The sequence below is a fragment of the Tetranychus urticae genome, chromosome 2 (assembly GCF_039701765.1).
Source record: "Tetranychus urticae isolate SD_2017Ah chromosome 2, NJAU_TeUrti_SD_1.0, whole genome shotgun sequence".
In the NCBI taxonomy this organism is placed as follows: Eukaryota; Metazoa; Arthropoda; class Arachnida; order Trombidiformes; family Tetranychidae; genus Tetranychus; species Tetranychus urticae.
In genome coordinates this window covers 5,753,877-5,774,366 of record NC_142959.1, presented here as the reverse complement: position 1 = coordinate 5,774,366, position 20,490 = coordinate 5,753,877, and the positions used below count along the sequence as shown (strand labels likewise).

Sequence of the window (20,490 nt, the reverse complement as noted above, 5' to 3'; positions counted from 1 at the left end):
ACCTGTTGGTTGGTTGAAATTTAGGTGTCGGACCCGAATTAACGCTTATCAGCCTCAGACTCTGACTTTATAATTTTATTTTCAACGATGAAAATGATTATACGACTGACTCAGCACACATTAGCAAAGCTAATGCCTTAGTTTGTGGCATTTTTCAATCCAAAACAGACTTGCAGTCTTTTTTCGTGATTTTAGGCAGCTGAGGTAATTTCAATGACAATTATTTCATACAAATTGGACTCTGAATGCTGAAATGAGCTCTCTGAACACGTTTTAGTCCCTTTCCAGAATTTGATAAAATTTTCAAGTCTAATATCAGAGATATTCCATCTTGAAACAAACATAGAGAAGTGACAGTTTTTTTGAAAAATACTGTATATTTGTATTAGTAATTTTCAGCTTTTTTCATTGCTTTATCGTTTTTTCTGGTTTCATAATAATTTCTTCTTCTACTTTAATGGTATCAACAAAACCGACATGTTTATGTCTCACATATGGGAATCACTGTGGAAATAGCTTGTAGACGAGATTATTCATTTGATTAAACAGCCTTTTTTAAGTGTTTATTACCTAGAGATTGTGATTTTCAACTAGTAACGGACTTTTTCACTTGTGTTAAAATAGAAGGTAAAATTTTGCCGTGACTTTAAAACATTGGATACCGGAGCGTCAATTTGATTCAACCTTGTATGGAAACAGAGTGATCGACTTGAACAAGCTGAACATGATGATGACAAATAAAACTGATGACGGCTGATGAGATGATATTGAATTGAACGTTGTTACAAAAAAATTATTAGTTGATGGAAGCTGATGATGATCAAAGAACCTTAATAATCCAAGGACAAATCAATGTTTAACCATTACAGTTGATTCTATTTTCTGGTTAATAGTGTGACCATAAATGAACTGGACCGATTCAATCCTGGTTATGTGTATTCCTACACATTAAGTTATGGATTTTGATATGTTACTTGGAATATTCCCTGAGATTGGTTACACCTTGTCACTGAGTCTAATTCAATTATGGTTAAATAGTCAGGAGAAATGAAATAAAGAATGTATTGATAATCAAGAAAGTGGAGAGCAAGAAACATGTGAAAGGGTGACATAAAAAGCTAATGAAAACCCTCACAACCAGTCAATCTAACCTGTTTTCGGACTTGCAGATGACCCTTTAAAGCTTACCTTCACCCTGAGTATCTGTTTCACTATTGATCTTTCATGTTTACAATCTAATGCTGTGTAACAAGGATCAACCCTGGATTGTAACCAACATCTAAATTAACATGAAAACAACCTTAAATATCTAATTAACCTGCCAATAGAGCTCACACTTTCTGGAGATGCCTTTTATGCTGCCTTCGCTATTTGAAACCTACAAAAATTGATGCTCTAAATTGATGATTTATACTTGATTTTTACTTGTAAATCAGCTGCAAACTCAAAGCGAGCTTTTAACGTTTCATTTCCAATTCTTTTATTTTCCACTCAGTTTCCATCGTTTGATTGTGCCTTACTGTTTATGAAAAATAATGTCTAACCAATTCGACTCTCACCAGTATTGATATTGAAATACCTTTAATTAACCAAAGCAACATCAAGGTAAGCTCAATTTAGTTATTATACAGATGCATTTTGCTTTTGTGTCTCAATTACCACCAATCAATTGATCTAACCTTCCTCTACCTCTTTTTTTACCTTGATCATCCTTGATTCAATTAAAATTTTCTCAATCTCATCCTTTCACTATTCATTTCTCTCCTGATTATACCACTCACCATGTAAGATGATATCTTCATTAATAACTAAATACATTACCAATTATATTCACAAACAACATGTTAATATTGTTTCCCTTCAATATTTAATGCCTTCAACTTTTTCCTCAAATTTCAATCTAAATTACAAACAATTACAATCGTCAAGATTAACTGTTGGCCTACAAGCTGACAAAGCCAAAAGTGAACCAAAAACATTATAAATAGCTTTTTCAGTCTCAGCTCAGATTAATCACTGATATTTAGCCTTTCAAATGTCAATCTATGAATAGTAAAACACAGTTTTGAATTTCTGGTTATTTTTTGCTATTTGACTTACAACCTTTGTTAGCCATTGTGATTCTTGTTGTATTTCAAATAGTAACCATATTTTACCCATTTTATGAATTGTGTAAATTGTACCAAAAATTTATGAAAATGGAAAGCAAAATATAAATCATTACATTAGTTATCGTATCAAAGTGTTGATTATGATCTGATCTTGAGGCCATCAAAGATGTTTTCTGTTTTTATTAAAATGATATTTCAATGTTTACTTCTATTAAACATGACGTTGTTCAGCTTTTCAATTGTGATATTCATAAGAATCACCGGAAACATTTGCTAAAAAATGATTGAATTTTTCCACTTCTTTCAAAAGGTAACCTTGTTTTTTATTAAATTACTATGAATAAATATATGAAAAAAGATACTTTTTTTGTCTTTTTAACTTCTAATCCAACTCAAACCAAAATCTTGGTTTCAACCAAAAAAGTAACTTCAAATGGTCAACATTGACCTTATTGACCAACAATCAACCCAAATACCAGTCTGTATCAAGACCATTACACTTGAACCTTGATCAAACACTTTCTATTGTTAGACAATTTCATATTTATTAATATCGACTCTACTTTCACCTTCATTTTCACCTCTTTTTTTACCATCCATTTGTACAGGTTCATTTGCTTTCAATTAAACCGTTTAATTGATTACTTTTACTCATTACTTTCATTTATTGATTAGAGAAAAAAAACAGGAACTTCGATGAAATCAAAGTGCGATTCAATGAAAAACAATGAAGTTGATCGACAAAAATAAAGGTCAATTTGGAAGATAAAAAAGGTCGCTAATACAATTATCGATGAAAAAAAGTGACTGCACTTTATCCATTGAATCAGTCATTTAAGATTGAAAATTGAAAGAAATTGAATCGACAATCAAAAAGTTTCAATATTAATTGTGATTCTTGCTTCTCAAAGCTTTTCATTCACTTTCCTTCCCATTACAATTCAATATATTAATGACATTGAATATGTGATGCACAATACTAAAGGAAAAATAATATTAATCTTTATTTAGCACACAATTAAAGACAACAATTGGCTCAACAATCAACACTTGAAACTTTATTGGGATAAAACGAGTTCCAAAAATATTTCATTATGTAATACCAATCAATGGTTGAAACCATTTCATTATTCAAAATGTGATTTGAAAGAAATTAGAAAAAATTCAATAATTAAAGATTCTAATTGTAGGTCAGTTCCTATTTTAAGATCAAATCACATTTGATCAACCTTTCAACTCAAACCTCAAAGTTAAATAAATGGTCAAAAAATCCTGTAAACTCAATGTTAGTCCAATTTGAGGTCCAGCAAATGAAAATGAAATCAATTTTACTCTCAATCTCATAACAATTTAAGTAAAGCTTCTAATCCTTACCTTGATGCTTAATATCATAATCAACTTTGATTCGGTTCATGATACAATTGAGTTTATCTCGTTAACATTGAAACAATTTTGTGTGAAAACAGAAATCAATAAATTGTTGTTTTAACAATTCAAGTTATAAGGAAGAAATGCTTTTGAATTTATTTTTATAATAATAGTTGATTGGAGAAACATTAACTTTCGGGTTTTTCAAGATAACATTTTCATCATTTAGTTTGTGATTCATTTTCAGCTTTTCAGTTGTTCATCATGATTCGCTTGCCAAGGTTAACCTTTTCCATGAAAAGACCAGTTTTTGTCCATTCGATTGTTGACTGAATTTCACACCAATCCATTGAATCACTGATGAAACATTACATTTCATTATTCACCTTGAAAAAGTAACTCTTAACCAATTGAACTGGAAATTGTTTGAAATGGAAAAAATGATTTTTTCTGTACAAAAAAATGAAAAGTATATTCAACTCTTGAACGCAATTATTATCAACACTTTTGGGTATTATTTGAATTGCAAAATTTGTACAATTCCGATGAATATTCAATTAACCGTCCATTGATTAACTCGACTCTTAAAATGAACTGAAACTCTTGGAATGATCAAATCCATTTGTTAGGCTCAAATGGTTATTGGTTACAAAAATTAACACCAATCTTGTTGATTCTTGTTAAAGATAGACTTGTGATAAATTGATGAAACTGATTATTCAAGTCAATTACTATCATCTGTTTGACAATCATTGTGATACTCAACGGTAAACATTGTATTTACCGTTGAGTTGATGCTATTCATGGACTAGATTGTTAATTGCTTGTGAGTAACTTCTCAATGTGATTTAATGCAATAATAACGCTCAATTACCAGTGAGAAAATAATCATCATTTTATTATTCTTTTAATATCAGTATTAATAGAAACAATAAACAACGTTTCTGAAGGTTAATCGCAAGCTGAAAGTGAAAGTCAGTAATCAAAAATATATTTAATCAAATCTTTCTTACCTTTCTAAATAACTGTTAACTGGATAAACATTTTATTTTTGTGTAATTTTTATCCAACAATATTACATGAGTATCATTTAAATCAAGAGTTGATATCCTTGATTATTTAAAGTATTTTGGTTTACATGATATTTTTGATTCTGATTGATTGTGAAGAATCATGCTTTATATTTTAAGGATTAGAAGGAAGTTTAATTGAAAGATCAATGAAACTTGACTGTTTCAAACGCCTACTGGATTTGGTTCAAACCTAGGTTTAATGATATTCAATTTAAACCTTTCAAATTATTGTTGAAGTTGATTAACCTTAACTGGTTGTCATGTATTGTAAACAGATGATCAAATATTGAGAGAATGGTAAGACAATTGGAAAATTTACATTAATTAACCAAAGGTATGGAATCCATATTTTCATTACAAGTGTAAATCTATTCCAGCATTTGATTCCCGTTTGAGTTGAAAGCTGGCATGATTGGGCAAAACAGTTACTAGTTGATTTTGAGAGATACTCATTCGCATTGGTAAAAGTCGGTGCAAACCAAATGAGGAATTGAAAAATTGAGATTTTACATGTTGTTAGATCGAAAAATCATCTGTATATTTATCCTGTGTTTCAATGAGCCAACATTATCCTGTAATCTGGTTAATAGTAGTTTTGGTTTCCAATGAGATCCCCGCATTGATGTACAGACAATTTGCAATTTGAATAATCATTATCGGAATCCTGTTCTCAATTGGGTCATTGTCAACAGTTAAAGGTTCAATCTTGAATTATATGTAGGTTCACCCAGAAACCTTGTCTTATCCATGCAGTACAGGCAATCCATATCGTGAAAATGGCTTCACTTGTTAGATCAGGGGAACAGCGTTATGATTCAGTATTGCCTTATCTATTTCCATAAAGTGATCCATCTGATATTCCTAGGTTGGCCTCTTGGTATTGGGCCTACTGAATTACTTCTTTATAAGTGGTACATTGATGATAAATTATCTCGCACATTAAAATTGAAGAGGAATAACAATTACAAATCATAATGGTGGTGTTAATCCGACTGAGTATCTTCAAGATTACTTGTATAGCTGTAAATATGTACCAAGTCCTTGGCTTTAATGTAGAGTTGATTCCGTTTTTAGATTCCACCAGATTATTTGGTCTGATACAATTGATGATAGAATTGTCTTCTTGGTTGATTGTTGATTTCAACTTTGTCGGTAGTTTAACGAAGAAGATATCACAAGATAAATGCAAATACCAATTAGAAAATGGATGAAAATGTAAAAACAGTTGTTGATAAAAAAAGGTTCAACTACAGATGTTGTTTAGATAAGAGACATGTTATAATAAGGCGGGAAAATAACAATGGGTTGATCATGTGTTACATTAGTCAAATAATGAACTTTTTGTCTTAACCAGCCTCAGTTTGGTTGTGACGCTTCTTTCATTAACAGTCTCACTTGTATAAATACGAGTCTGTCAATAAGTTTCAATATATTGATTAATTTACTTAAATATGGTTCAACTAATTAATCAAATCAACCTGTAAACCCGATTGTATCAACATTAAGCAAACCAAATAATCGTTTGACTCACCATTTGCTGGTTTACGGTTTCTTCTGCAGTTTCATTCTTCTTCTTGTGGTTTGTTTGCCTTTTTTGCGCTTCAACATTCAACACGTAAACAATTTTTAAACCAAGGTATGTTACAATCAAACAATTGACAGTAAACAATCAACTAAATGGTTAATTAGCTCATTACTTAACCTTAATAGTTTTCTTGTTTATCAGATGATACAGAAAGTGTGAGAAAAGAAAGTGGTTAGCAGAAGAGAACCAAAAAAAACCAATGTGTCTGACTTTGGTTCTGGCTAAAAGTTGAAAACCTAAATTGACTACCCTTTTTTAACATTCAATTTCACAGTGATTTAATTACAAACAGATTCAACATTCATTTTTATTACTGATTGCGTTTTAGTTATTTTCCCTTTTGACGCGAATGCTTGATTTGCTTAACTGTTGTCAATTATTTTCGCTTTTCTTCACCATCAACCATCATTACCGTTTTAACTATCACCACCACTACCTCCCCCTCCTCCTTCCACTTTCGTTTCCACCTCTCTCTTCTTTACTCTCCTTTCATTGTCATCATTCAATTAATCGTCTCTACCACAATTAATTTCCTTATTTTTCTTCCAATAGCCCTAAAGACAATTCAACTCCAGTTGACACCTACAACACCAGCAGAACCTGCAACATCAACAACATCAACAACATCAACAGGAACAGCAGCAGGATCAACTTCACCATTGCCATTACCAATATCATCATAATCATTCTGTTTATCTTTCTCATGGTTGGCTCCTTCTTTTCTCTCTCCGTTTACCTTCTATTCCTCTTTCTTCACCATTGATGATTTTCCCTCTCTCACTTGTTCATCTTGTTCTTCACGTTCACTGTTTCCTCTCTACTTTTCAATTGAACCAACAAATTTGTTATGACAACTTAAATTATCCAGTTTCGCAGTCTTGATTTTTCAACATCTTCATATCACATCACTGAAATCTAACCAATTCAACGCTGCTCAATTCTTGTTGTTTTCACTTGCTGATCAACTTTCACTATTGCTTTTTTTCTTGTTAACTCTTGCTGTTCAGAATATCGCCTTTGGCAAGTAAAACTTTTCAACTTAGCTGGTAATTATGGTGATAGAATACATTCCCATCATTTCTTAATCTGCTACAACTTATACCTCAATCCGCTGGCTTTTCTTTGTGTGACAGTTTCAAGTTGTAAAAATTTGTTTGTTTTTGAAAAGTTCGAACAGATGAATGGAAAATGATTCCTTGACTTATTGCCTTGATCATCGATAACCTCATCCAAATCAAGCCTGTCTCTTGAAAAATGCCCTTAAACGGAATAACATCGTGATTATTTTCAACTGTATATTGTTTCTTGTTGACTGTTTTTAATTTATATCTGTTTTCGCTTCACAAATCAATCCAGTCTTTGTTAAAAAGACAGAAAGTTTGGATTTTTCATTCCCCTTCCACAGACAAAACACGCTTTTTATAAAAGTGACAAGTTAATTGTGTTGCTACATTGTTTTTTACTGGGAAATACCTAAACTATTTTGCGTTATCGACAAAGATCTAATATAAAAATACAAAATGACATTGTTAGCAACTCGTATTATTGCTTTGATTGTACTATTTAGTATAACCTTGTTAATGGGAATCGGTCCAGTTATTTTATTCCGATTTTGGAATCGTAAGAAACAATCAACAACTCTTGAAGTCAGTGGACGAAAGAGGTCTTCATCCAAAGGAAATATCCAGCAATCAACAGCCAGTGCAATCACACTTCAACTGCTAATGTTTTTTGGCGGTGGAGTCTTACTTGCCACTTGTTTTGTGCATCTAATACCTGAAGTTAGAGAAAATTTTGACCATTTTTTCCATTCCAAAGAAGGACAAGCATCGTTTTTAGGTCCTAAAGCTTCAGCTCACCATGATCACTCCCATGGAAGTGAACATGACTCTCCAAGTGAACATGAATTTGACCCAGAACATCACGAACATGGTCATGATCATGACCACGGAAATGAGACAAATGAAACCAATGGAATAAATAATGGAAGCTCGTCATCGTATGATGAAATAGATTCAGCAGCTTCATTAAAAGCGTCTACTGGTCACAATCACAAGCATAAAGTTCCATATGTTGAACTGGCCATTTGTGGAGGCTTTTTCCTCATATATTTCCTTGAAGAGTTTATCCATCTTATAATTGGATCAAACCACCATGAAAAGGATGATGGAGGATCCATTGACACAAGTTCAACCACAGTTATTGACAAACCTGGGTCAAATGGAACCGTTCAAATGGCATTTGATTGTGAACCAATACCTAAAGGTAGCCCACCTCATCTTGTTTCTTGTGTAAAAATTCCATCTGCATCTCCTCACTATGGTACAATTGGCTACGACAATCACGGAATCGATTTGAAAGAAGACTCTATGTACACAGGATTCCGTCCAACTCCTATTGAAGCATTTAGTGATGTTCGAGGAGACATAAGTCCAACCTCGAGTTCTTTTGATATGCTGAATAAAGCAAGTTCCTCATCATCAACTACATCTTCATCCAATCTTTTACCTTTATCAGTTCGCTTCCTCAGAGGGTTCGTTACCATAGTGGCCTTTTCCGCTCATTCAGTTTTCGATGGTGTAGCTATTGGTTTACAAAAAACAACCTCTCAGCTTTGGACAATTTTCTTTGCTATTTCAATGCACAAATTGGTTGTTGCCTTTGCCATTGGACTGGAACTTTATGAACAAACGTCGAGTCTTGCTTTAACCTGGATCCACATGATTCTGTTTTCAATAATGTCACCCATCGGTATACTTATTGTCATCCTTACAGAAAGTGAATTTTCAAGTCAAGATAGTCCTGTAATTATTTTGTTAAGTGCCGTAGCAACTGGAACAATACTTTACATTGTTTTCTTTGAGATTTTGCAAAGAGATAGATGTACAAAAATTCCTGGTATGATCCAGTTATTCATCATGGTCATTGGCTTTGCCTGTATGAGTTGCTTGACTCTGTTCATCGATCATTAAAACATCATGATGATCATTTTTTAACCATCATGATGATGCTGTTGTATTTCTCTTCAAATTTCTCTTTGCCTCTTCCTGTTCCTCCTTCTTTTCCGCATTATCCTTTATCTTGAGTTTTATTCTTTATCATGATCACCATCATCATCCCTATCTTGTTTCCCTTCATTCAACGACATTCAACTCTAAAAGTATACACAATACGCCAAAGGGATATTTCTCTGAAACAAACTGGATTCTTTAATACTTGCTTTGCTCACCATGAGAAACCAGGATTTTGACCTAACCAATGAGCTAAACGGGCCTCTACAAGTCTAACAGTATTTTCATCATTTTAATCAACATCAACCATCCTACGTAGGGAAAACAGCATTCATCTTTAGTGCTTCTTTTTCTTTCATTATTCTTTTGATCAATTCTAAATATTATCAATGATTTTTTCATGACTGGACTCCGTTAACGTCATCTATTATTATTTCTTGAGTCCGGTTCAATAATCTGGTGGAGAGGACGACAAATCATTAAAAAGGAAGGACTGTAAGATGAAAAAAGGCAAGAAAGTTGAATATGAGTTCTTTAAAAGAAACCTGTTGACTGATTTGCTGGTGTTGGTGACTTTGACCGAGAGAGGACGAAACTCCGAAAAACTGAACTCTTATTCACCTCCAGTTGATGGCCAAAATTAGTTTAAATATATTATTTAATAATATTTTGCCATACTTTTAATCTTTCTGCGAGATGGTTAAAGTGATTTCAATCATGATTTCACTAAAAATTAATGAGAAAAGAGAAAGTTTCCTGCAAAAGAGGGACCACGAAGCAAACTGTTTGAAGGAAGAAACTAAGAGGGAGATTAAGAAGATGAAGAAGAGATGAAAATGGTTCATACTGTCACCAGGTATGAAATCGTAATTGAGATGCTTTTCATTGAAGCATGTATCATTTTTGCGTCTTTTCCCTTCTTTCCTCTCTCTTCTTCTTTTCTCTCCCAATCTTATCTCCTCGTTTGTTTTTTTATTATGAGTTATTTTCGCACACAATTATTTAAATGACTTTCTTTCAAAATTGAGTGAACCATATCTTAGTCTTTCGCTTAACCGTGCATATACTGTAAGAAATATGATTAAGGGAAGTTAATGTCCACCTTTTGATACTATCATGACAATCATATTTTCGTATTCCATGAGCAATTTTAAATCAATTGAACCCAATGTTATATATTTTTAGGTATTTTGATTGTCGAGCAATTATTTTAAGTCTCATAATATTCAGACAGATTGATGATTAGCCAAGTCGATCACAGATTATGTATATAAATATTTCTATCTAATGATGATTTGGCCGAAAATTTAATGAGCCAATCTCCAATGGAAAGGATTGCACTTTTAAAGAAATGAACGCAATTTTTGGATTATCACCGCAATCATCATAACCATCATCATGTTCATGTTCATCCAACTTAATTTAATTTTAACCTTTTTGATTAACCGCACAACAAATCAAAAAGTTAATGTATTTTTACTTAATTGTTTAGTTTTTCTTCACCTTTTACATTTTTACCTATTAGACCGAGAAAACTAGCATTAATTGAGTATAAAAATACAACTTTTACCATGAAGTATATTTTTATCTCTCATATGAGCTTAAATTAAAATCCATTTGGCGCTGAAAATCTTTTATCAGATACTTCAAAAGGAATCCAAACGTATCTGATATCAAAGTATTTTGAAAATTTTTCCATCAAAAGCCATTTTAATTACCAAATGATCAAACTCTTAATTGTAATGACCAAATAAATTATTTACTTTTAAAATTGCCTTTCTTTAATTGATAATTTAAGTGATTGAATGGAAATTAATTGTTGTTTAAGAACCCTAAACTTCAGATTCGAATGTCTTTCATCTTTGAAAAGTGTTCCTGTTTATTTGTGAAAAAAGTGAAAACGATCTGAAAATGAACAAAACAGTGATTGTAATTGAAACTCTTATTGTATGGTTTAATACATCAATTAATTTAGTGTAAACGTAACGTGTGACTAACTTGGTTCCGGCTTAATTATCAACAAGAAAGAGTATAATCAACAACAATACTGTATTTGGGCGATGATTTTTGCAAACTCTCGCCGTTTTTTTTTATTTCTGATGAACAGAAAAAAAAGATTCAGATTTCAATAATCGAAGGACCGTTGATTTTGGTTTACATCTATGAGTGAAACAAATTGTCTAACCTTCACAGTATCCTGATAGTGCAAAATCGGTTGAAATGATTTTACACAAAGTTTATTCCTTGTTTTCAATTGTCTTGTTCCCAATGTGATTCTTGATAGGATCAACAATCCAACTTTATTGTTTTATTGTTGAACCTGTCTAATGCTGAATGCCATGACCCGAGTAAATATTTTGTTCCAGGTCATCGGTAAACTATCAGTTTCAAGCCTTAATTATCATTAGGTGAATAAAGTGAAAGTTGAGTCTATTTTTTTGGACTAACTTCCATCTATCGCCTTGATGTGTTAACAATATCAATCAATTTCCATAACAAAAGAGTTTAGCAGGTTTAAATGCAAATTAAAGTCAATTAGATGACATTAGCAATATTTATTAGCATTTCTCCCTCTCTAATTGCTTACCAAGATTTTTTTCAAATCGACTAAATATGATAATAACACTGAACTGGACTAATTAAGCAAAAAGTTGTAGATTGTAACAAATTCATGAGTATGCTAAAGATTATAACCCATTATTGACGCTGGAAAAGACAAAATGTTTAAATTGTTGGGTAATGCATCGGTTTATTTACAATTTAGCATATATTAACATGATGATTAGAAAGAATTGGAAAGAGTCGTTTAATATTGTTGTGAAAAAGATTTTTGATGGCTTTTTAATTCAATAAACTTGATGATTGTAAGTGGTTTGATTGACACTTTGGTTTGATGAAAATTTAGTATCCAGCAAGCGATTCAAGATTAATTAGATGAGACCATTCAATTTTTTATTGAGCTAAATGTTTGTCTTAATTGTTTGAAATCATGAAAGGCAGGAAACAAAACATTTTATCACACATCAACACCTTCATCAATCTGGTAACTCTTGTATTCTTGATGCTGATTATTGATTCCAACTATAATCATGTTTATAATGACGATTGATGTGATCTATGGAAAAAAACTCATTTTATCATCTTTGAGATAATTTGTAAATTGATTGTATAAGAGTTGACCTTAGCAAAACCCAAAAAACATGCAAATTTGACATGGAAATTGTGCTTCAAAATGATTAGATGTTACATCGAATTGATAGAAAATACAAATGAAAAAAAACGAATAAAAACAGAAAAATTTAACTAAAAAAAGCAGGTATTTCTTAAATAAATTGTTGACTTTCAAGTTTATTCTGATGATTCAGTTAATCAGGTTGGTTGGAAGTTGAACTTCAAATTGGAGACATTCACTTGAGTTAATGTTGAAGCCGATCTTGATTGAACACTTTGGTGTTATCATTTGTCTTTGCTTTAATTTATGCTTTATCCAGCTTATGATCAGTTGAGTTTTTCACTGGAACCACAAATCTGGCCAAATTTAAAACATTATCAGCTCTGATTTAATCATATACATTAACGTTTCCTTTGATCATTTTGTTTTGATAAAATCAAAATAACGGCATGATTTACAGCAGGATATCATGAAAGTTGGATGTGCACAGGAATCTGGTTTGGCATATTGACATAGGAAAGATGAATTTTGACAATCAGCTGAAATTGAAAGAGAAAATTTTGTAATTAGTTAACATAAATAATTTCAAGTTTCAATGTTGCATAAACTAGGTCTGCAGGTCAAATCAACAAAGGGTTTTGAGTCAGAATAAACGGAAGTCAGGGGCAAGAAAGAAAAGGATTTATGCATCATTTTTATTAATAAATAAAGTTAGAGACTGTGATTCCTTCAGATGGTTGATTAACAAGATTAACTATTGTGACTAATTTATTGACCATTAAACAATTAAGTTTGAATAGAAATTATTTTTCTTGGACAGACAAAAATTCTAATTGTAAATAAACGTTAACAGAGGTAAGTTACAGGTTTGAGTATCTAAATTTTTCTTCTAATTTTAAATTAATTAAATTTAGCCTATAACACTTTTAGTGTAATTAATTTGAAACATGAGAATCTTTTGTAACCATCATGAAAGATAGATTTTAAACATTAACTAGTTAACATCCGTCCCAGTCTCTCATCAATCTATCAATCCCATGGGTTAGACAATTTATTTTGACTCTTTCTCAACAGGATAAGTTGTCTTTATTACATTGATTAATTGGGTTGATTTGTCAAAAAAAGAGAAGATAATTTCATCTTTTTCATAGCCAGCAAATCAACGGTGAATTTTTAACCTAGAATTTGATTACTTCTATGAATTTACTCACATTGTTTATTATCACAGTTTACATTACACTTCCTAACTGTGATAGGTTTTTTAGACTCATCGCAACCCTTAGCCTCCGATATTTGATCAGAAAGCCATACACATTTAACAGATCGAGTTTGTGTGCCATTTTTGCCACAGACACCAGAACACTAGAAGTAAAAAATGAAAATTAATCAACTGTTGCCTTTCTGGTCACTTCAGAATACGCACCATTTTCCAATCTTCTGTTGACCACATTGGACGACAATCAATATTGGTACATGTCTGTGAAGTTGCTGGGTACGTGCTTTTATCACATTCCGAGTTTGGCAAGGTTTGGTCATGTCTTACACAGGTAACGCTACGCGATTGTTTGGCAACATCAAATTCAACACAATTTGAACACTGAAAATAAATAAAAAGTATTTCAAAATTAGAATAAATCAGTGAATATTGATTATAATTCATTCTTACTTTTCCCCATGGTTCAATTTTCCACTTAGGACAAGACGAATAACAGCTTTTGATGATTTCTGGCTCGTCTAATCCCTTTTTAATACAATGATCATCATGAGTTGCTTTGGAGCTATCCTTAAATTTAATTAAACACTTTCTGGCTCGAATCTAAAAGTCAGATAAAATATTAAATTAATATTAAATTATTTCAAATCAAAAGTGAATAAGTATTGAGCAGTATCCTAACCTGAACACCTAAACCACCACAAGGTTGAGAGCAATTTGACCATGAGCTTACAAACCACTCAAGTTTACCTTCAGCCAGTTCAGTTGATTGGGAATTATCATCATCGGGTCTAAAGCTTGTACTACCATAAATTGTGTCTTCATTGAATGATGAATTACCAGGAGATAGAAACTTTTTTAATAAAGTACGCGATTCAAAGGCACTCGATTGGATTGATGACGGTCTAACAGTGGAAGAATCCCATGAATTCAAAGGTTCATCAGAAGAGGGTTTTCTAGCTTTTCTTGATCTAGCTTCTGTTTCTTTTATGTTATTATTTGACAGATAATTTGATTGTTGATCAGCAAAATAGATTCCTCTTGGTTCGATAAAATTAGATCCACCATCTAAATCAACCTTATCTGCATCTTGACCATTTGATCGTTGGTTATTATTGTTATTGGCTCTATTCTTAAAGTAAGAAGATAACTTGTGAAGACTAGATTTTTCCATTTCCTGGGTTACTTCGTAAGGGGGTTCAGGTTTAATTTTACCAGTCAAAATGTTATCCTCATCAACTTTATTAATTTCATCTTTATTAATTGTTGCATATTGGAATGATTCTCCATCAACTGGACTCGTTGCAGATGTTAATTTTGGAGTTATCACTTGAACGGTCATAGATAATTTGGTTGATCCATGAGAACAGGCATAATTTCCTGCATCGGAAAGTTTAATTTTATGAATTTTGAGAGCACCAAGTCGAGTTATACTAACTCTGTCATCATCATTATCCAAATCAATTGGTAAATCATTTTTAGTCCAATATATTTCAGGTAACATTCCACTTGAATCTTTACGCCTTGGACATCTAACTTTAAGAGTGGTTCCTTCATAAATTACAGCAGTTCCACCAACCTTCAGTGAAACCTTTTTATCGGATAAGGTTTGAATAAATGGTTTTCCATAGACATGATCAACGTTATTATTTTCATCAGCTCCAGATTGTGATTTACATTTACCAGATTTACAATTGGCTGACTTTTTCTTATTGCACTTTCCTGTACCTGAAGATAAACTTGACCCACTACGAGAATCCTTTTTACACTTGCGACCACTTTTAATAGGTTTTACCTCAGCTGGGCAATGTTTACCCTTACATTTATCATAAGACCATCTATTAGGTTTATCAATGGTTTGTTCAACCAACTTGGGACATTCAGCTTCATTGCAAACCCGTTCTTCAATTGGTTTAGGCTCATTACATCTATCATCAGGGACAATCAATGTATTTTCAGATCCTCGAGTAACTTCATGAATACAGTTGACCTCACGAGTTTGAATTCCAACTCCACATGGTTTAGAACAAGGTCCAAAGTCAGATATATTCCATCTGTAAGTAAATAAGAATTTAAGTAATTAATAAACGTTCCAAATAACTATACTGACTAATTAAGCTTGGCTTTTGACCTCACAATACTTTACCTTGGTGGACATGGATGGTCATTACAAGTTTTCGTGATTGAATCTGGTTTATCATCTATGTTACATAAATAAGGTTGTACCACCATTTGATCATAATCACGGACACATTCAATTACCTCTTCTTGAGTTCCTGTAAGATAGTGAATAATAATGATAATAAATAAGTTGGTATTCTAAAGGAGGAAAAAATTTGATTAATAACAAAAAATTTTCGCCTATTTTTACCTCCAAGACAAGAGGCACTGCATTCAGTGAAGCCAAATGTTTTCCAAGAATAGGAACCAAATTTAGATGATGTAGAAGGTGATGATAATGATGATATAAGAGCTTCGCTTATTCCAGCTTTTGCAGAATCCAAATTATCATCCTCGATTCCATCCGAATCAGGACAAGGAAGAAGCTTACATTCCTCTGTTTCAACTGGTTTGTCTCCAATACATTCATCGTCTGGAACAATGGACAAAATTTTTGAAAAATCCATCATTATTTTACAATGGACTTTTCGCTGTCGAATTCCGGTTCCACAAATTCCTGTGCAAGATCCCCATTCTTCAGGAAAAAATCTAAAAAAGTGAGAACAAAAAGAATATCAATAGTAAATTGTCAATTGAATTATTCATAGATTGATTTAAAGTATTATTATACAAGTTGTAAGTGAATTTACATTGGTTCCAATGAAATATTGATTTGATTACTTTTCATTTTGCCAAACTTTCCTTTATAATTTGTTAACTGAAGCAACCAAAATATGAGATGTTCAAACAATCCCAGAATCAACCCAACAGAAACATGATAAAGATGGGAAAAATTGTGGAGGATAAAAGAAAAAAAATAAAATGAATTCAATTGATAATAAACGAAATAGACAAAAACGTTTTAACAAGAAAGACAAACGATATTGGCAGAGTTGATAACATTTGAATATTAGCTTTGGAAATGTATCAAAGAGTTAAACAAATTAAAGACTATTTTAACATTATTCAACCATTTGAAACAAGGAAGACAAAAAAAGTAAAGATTATGGTGAAGAGGAGGAAAAATAGAGAAAAGAAAAGAATTGAGTGAGAAAAAAATGTGATAAATAAGATGAAAACATTAAAATGATAGATGCTATTGTAAAGATTGAGAGGAAGAAAAGTTAAAATATAATCAAGAGATGATGAGGAAGATTGGTGCTGCAGATGAAAAGAGCAAAGGATTGCTAGAAGAAATGCTTTATGTGAAGGAAGATAAGAAATGAGGCCAAATCTAGAAGAAAGATGACTTTTAGTTTAAGTGATGTGACACAATTTGACTTGGGTCGACCATTGAAAGTGAATTCATTGAGCATGATGTTTCGTATTGAAGAAAGGGAATGAAAACAAGAAAAAGCTGAAAGTAAAAGTTGAAAGACTAGATAATGATAATGGCGACCAAGAAGAAGCTCATTTTCATCATGTTGATGGCCTTAGTGATAGTTAAGATTATGATGATCCAAGCATTCACCAGTTTATTCAACTATTATTGATTGTTTCAGTTTACAATGATTATCTTCCGACAACAGATCAACAATAACTTTCAAATCAAACCATTTCGATTTTTTTGCAACATTTCTCCGCTTTCCTCGAATCATTTATTTTACTCAATCCGAATCAAATCATCCATAGAATTAGCCAAAAGAGTCATCAACAGAATCGCCATCAGAATCATTACAAGAATCATGATCATCATCAAAAATAACACAGACACAATCAATCAGTCTGTATTTACATTGAGATCAATTGTTTCACTTTACAGCGCCACCTCCAAACCAAATCAATCAACTTTGTATTTACATCAACAAAATTGAATTCAATTCAGTTTCATTACGATTTTACATATTTACTCAACTTATTTTTACTTCCGTTTATTTTTTTCTGATCAAAATTGGAAAAAACATCAAATAATCTTTGATTAGATTAAAGTAAATAAAGACTTCTTCATGTTAAACAAGCAACAAAATTGGCTCTGGTTTTGCTAACAAATCAATCTAAATTTGGACAACTTGGGTTAATATTATTTTGATTTTTTTTGTAAACCTTTCGAGATGCTCAAACCGAGCCTCAATAGATTGACAATTAATGTAATTAATCATTCATGGTTTCCATCACGAGTATATTTGTCTTGAAGTTCATCTCATGTCTAACTTGGTCTTTCCTTTAACTACTCCTTTTTTTCATGTTATTTTAAGTGTCTCTTTTTTCAGTTGCTTTTATCCACTTGAATACACTTTGGTTTGAGTGTAAACCAGTGAACCTTGAACAAAAATAGGTTAAACATGACTTTATCCAGAGATCATGTTGACCGATCAAGATCATTCAAGTTATTTTTTGCCTCCATCAGCTTCTTGTTGTATTGTTGATACATCAACATCACAAGTAACATCAAAAGCAGCATCAAAAAGACGTTGTTTAACAATCAAAAAAAGCAGAGCTCACTATTGGTAAGAAATCTCTGTAAACGGAAAGGGAAGTTAGTATATGAATTGTATGCAGAAAAAAAGGCATTCAATTTGAGCAACGAAAAAAGCATGATACCGTTGCCCTGCCTTGTATTGTTTTTTTGTGCTACTGTAGTTCAAACAGCAACTTTGATGGATTGTGATCAAAAGGAATTAGTAGTTGCAAAGTATAGTTTCTGCATCCATAGGAAAGTGCAAGGGAAAAAAAGGTTTTGGTTTCCATTGACCATAAAAGAGGATTAGCTGTTGGTCTGTGAATGGGAAATGGTTAAATCTAGTGTGGTTACTATTAACAACTGTGTGATGAATGTGTAGACAGGTTATGGGTAAGGTAAAGGTTTGAAACTGGCAATAGTATGGTAATGTTGATGATCATCTGATGATTATGATGTTGGACGAGTTATAACCTATTACATCAATTGGCAAGGAGAGAAAGTAGAATGGAAAATAATGGATAAATAAAATGTATAATCAAGTAAATAGGGAAACAATTACTCGGGAAAAGGTAAAAGATTCTGTTGAAATTATGATTCTCTCGGGAAATGGACTTGAGACTTAACCCTGTTAGGGTTATCATGTTAAGTTGAGTTTTTTTGTGCTTTGCTTTTTTCCTTCGTCAAAAGCAAACCCTCAAAAGTACCTGAAAACCAGTATAGGTGAATGAAATATGTGCTTTCAAACCATTCGGATAATCAATTTGGTTGGAAAGTAAAGTAGTCTTATAATAAAAAATAATGAAGATAATAGCCATAAACAAGATTCGTCTACTGGTTAGTCAAGCATAGGATGGACAAGATATTTTAGAGAAAGTGTATGTTTATATTCACTCGTTTCTTGTGTCAACTGTAAAAAGTTATCCTGTTATTCACGGAGGACCACTTATCTTGTCAAAATATCATCTGAAAAAGCGTCAAACATTTTCTGTAACTTCAACATAACTTTCTGGCTTTACGGAAAAGTTAAATTGCAATGTTAACTGTGGATGGAATATCAAAATCAGTTTTGTTCATCATTTGCCTCTATTTTTCTTTTCTCTCAACAATTTGGTAAAACATATAAACTTGCTTTACCAAATTGTTGGTTCAATAACTGAATATCAATATGATGGGACAAAATTCAATAGACGAAATATCTTTCACATCATTGTGAATGTTAATGAAAATTAAAGTTCACCAAAATATTTTCACTGGTAATTAAAACCATCAAAAGTCACCAAGGATGGTAAAAACTGATGGTTAACTATTTGACATGAAGAATTCATGAAAATTTATGACAATTTTGAAAACCTTTCTATTAGCTTTTGCTCTTTCTAAACTCAACTAATCACTTTATAAAGTTATGCATATGAATGATATAATTTGGCTGTACGACCAAACTGTTTGCAGTTTGATTGATTAAAAGTAAATTTAGGTTAGATTGAAATGCCATTTGGTTTGGTTTTGTCCTTTTTTTCCTGTCTTGTAATGTGTAACACTACAACTTGTATAAAATATTTAGTCGGTCAAAGATAATGTAAAGGTAAAAATGAATGTACTTTGGTTGTGATGAATCTTTATCCCAGGGTGAAATTGATGTAGATGTTGTCGATGATTTGTAACCATTACCAGGATCACTATTAGTCTCATGTGTGGATAATTTACTGGCAGTTAATCGGTAAGTCATTAGGCCATCATCATCATCACCCAAACGGTTACCAACTGAATGTAAGTTATTCTCATCAACATTGTTGTCCAAGGAGTCTGTTTTCAGTGTAGCTGTTTTCAAGGGAAAGAAAAAAGAGCAAAGAAATAAATTGATTACAATTTTGGCAATTTTCTCGTTTCATTGGCCAACTTTTATTCATTTAACTTAAAAAAGTGAAAACAATTTCAATTTGCTAATTCAATTTTGCCAATCAATTCATCTTCATCATCGAATCAACAAAAAGAAGGTTGAAAATGTTTGTCTTTTTAAGTCTTTATTTTTTCTTTTCAGTCAATCTTACCTCTTGAACATGCTGGTAAAGCACAAGACCTTTTGGTTATTGGCTTAGTTGAATTATTACATTGGTCACTGATCTCACCAGTGACCTCACGGCAGGTCACTTTACGATATTGATGGCCATTACCACAAGTAACTGAACACTGGATGAGAGAAAGAATTCAAAAAACACTTTAGTTAAGGTGATATTAAAAATTAGAGAAAGAGAAACAAAAATGGTTAAAGAACAATGATTTGGCAAAAAAACAAACAATGGAAAATCGCGCGCATAGTTTTCTTTGCGTAAGAATAAGCAACAACGTTAGTTATCCAGATTAGGCTATTTGTCCAGCTCTTGACTTGTTAAACGTTT

At 32.0% G+C, this 20,490-nt stretch overlaps 2 protein-coding genes across 3 annotated transcripts in view; one reads left to right on the top strand and one right to left on the bottom strand.

The window, feature by feature from the left end:
• Window positions 1–373: 373 nt before the first annotated feature.
• Window positions 374–10,919, top strand: LOC107366446 (uncharacterized). Of its 2 annotated transcripts, none has more exons than XM_015934056.3 (2): window positions 374–1,605; window positions 6,690–10,919. In XM_015934056.3, the coding sequence occupies exon 2, from the start codon at window positions 7,658–7,660 to the stop codon at window positions 9,107–9,109; it is 1,452 nt and encodes a 483-aa protein (XP_015789542.2). In that variant the 5' UTR covers window positions 374–1,605; window positions 6,690–7,657; the 3' UTR covers window positions 9,110–10,919. The 2 variants fall into 2 exon arrangements, with proteins under 2 accessions (XP_015789542.2, XP_015789541.2); XM_015934055.3 differs by lacking the exon at window positions 374–1,605 and adding an exon at window positions 5,791–6,188.
• A 1,034-nt stretch (window positions 10,920–11,953) lies between these two features.
• nolo (ADAMTS-like no long nerve cord) overlaps window positions 11,954–20,490 on the bottom strand; it is a 29,483-nt gene continuing 20,946 nt past the window's right edge. Inside the window, exons 5-13 of the mRNA XM_015934054.3 lie at window positions 20,143–20,281; window positions 19,693–19,912; window positions 15,905–16,242; window positions 15,680–15,809; window positions 14,216–15,587; window positions 13,987–14,136; window positions 13,744–13,917; window positions 13,532–13,682; window positions 11,954–12,859 (exon numbers count right to left, since the gene is read on the bottom strand). Coding sequence (XP_015789540.2) covers window positions 12,738–12,859; window positions 13,532–13,682; window positions 13,744–13,917; window positions 13,987–14,136; window positions 14,216–15,587; window positions 15,680–15,809; window positions 15,905–16,242; window positions 19,693–19,912; window positions 20,143–20,281 — 2,796 coding nt within the window. The 3' untranslated portion in view covers window positions 11,954–12,737. The remainder of the gene's footprint in view (window positions 12,860–13,531; window positions 13,683–13,743; window positions 13,918–13,986; window positions 14,137–14,215; window positions 15,588–15,679; window positions 15,810–15,904; window positions 16,243–19,692; window positions 19,913–20,142; window positions 20,282–20,490) is intronic.

Excerpts from the sequence above, each read along its gene's own strand:
- LOC107366446 (XM_015934056.3), top strand. The coding sequence starts at position 7,658 with ATGACATTGTTAGCAACTCGTATTATTGCTTTGATTGTACTATTTAGT.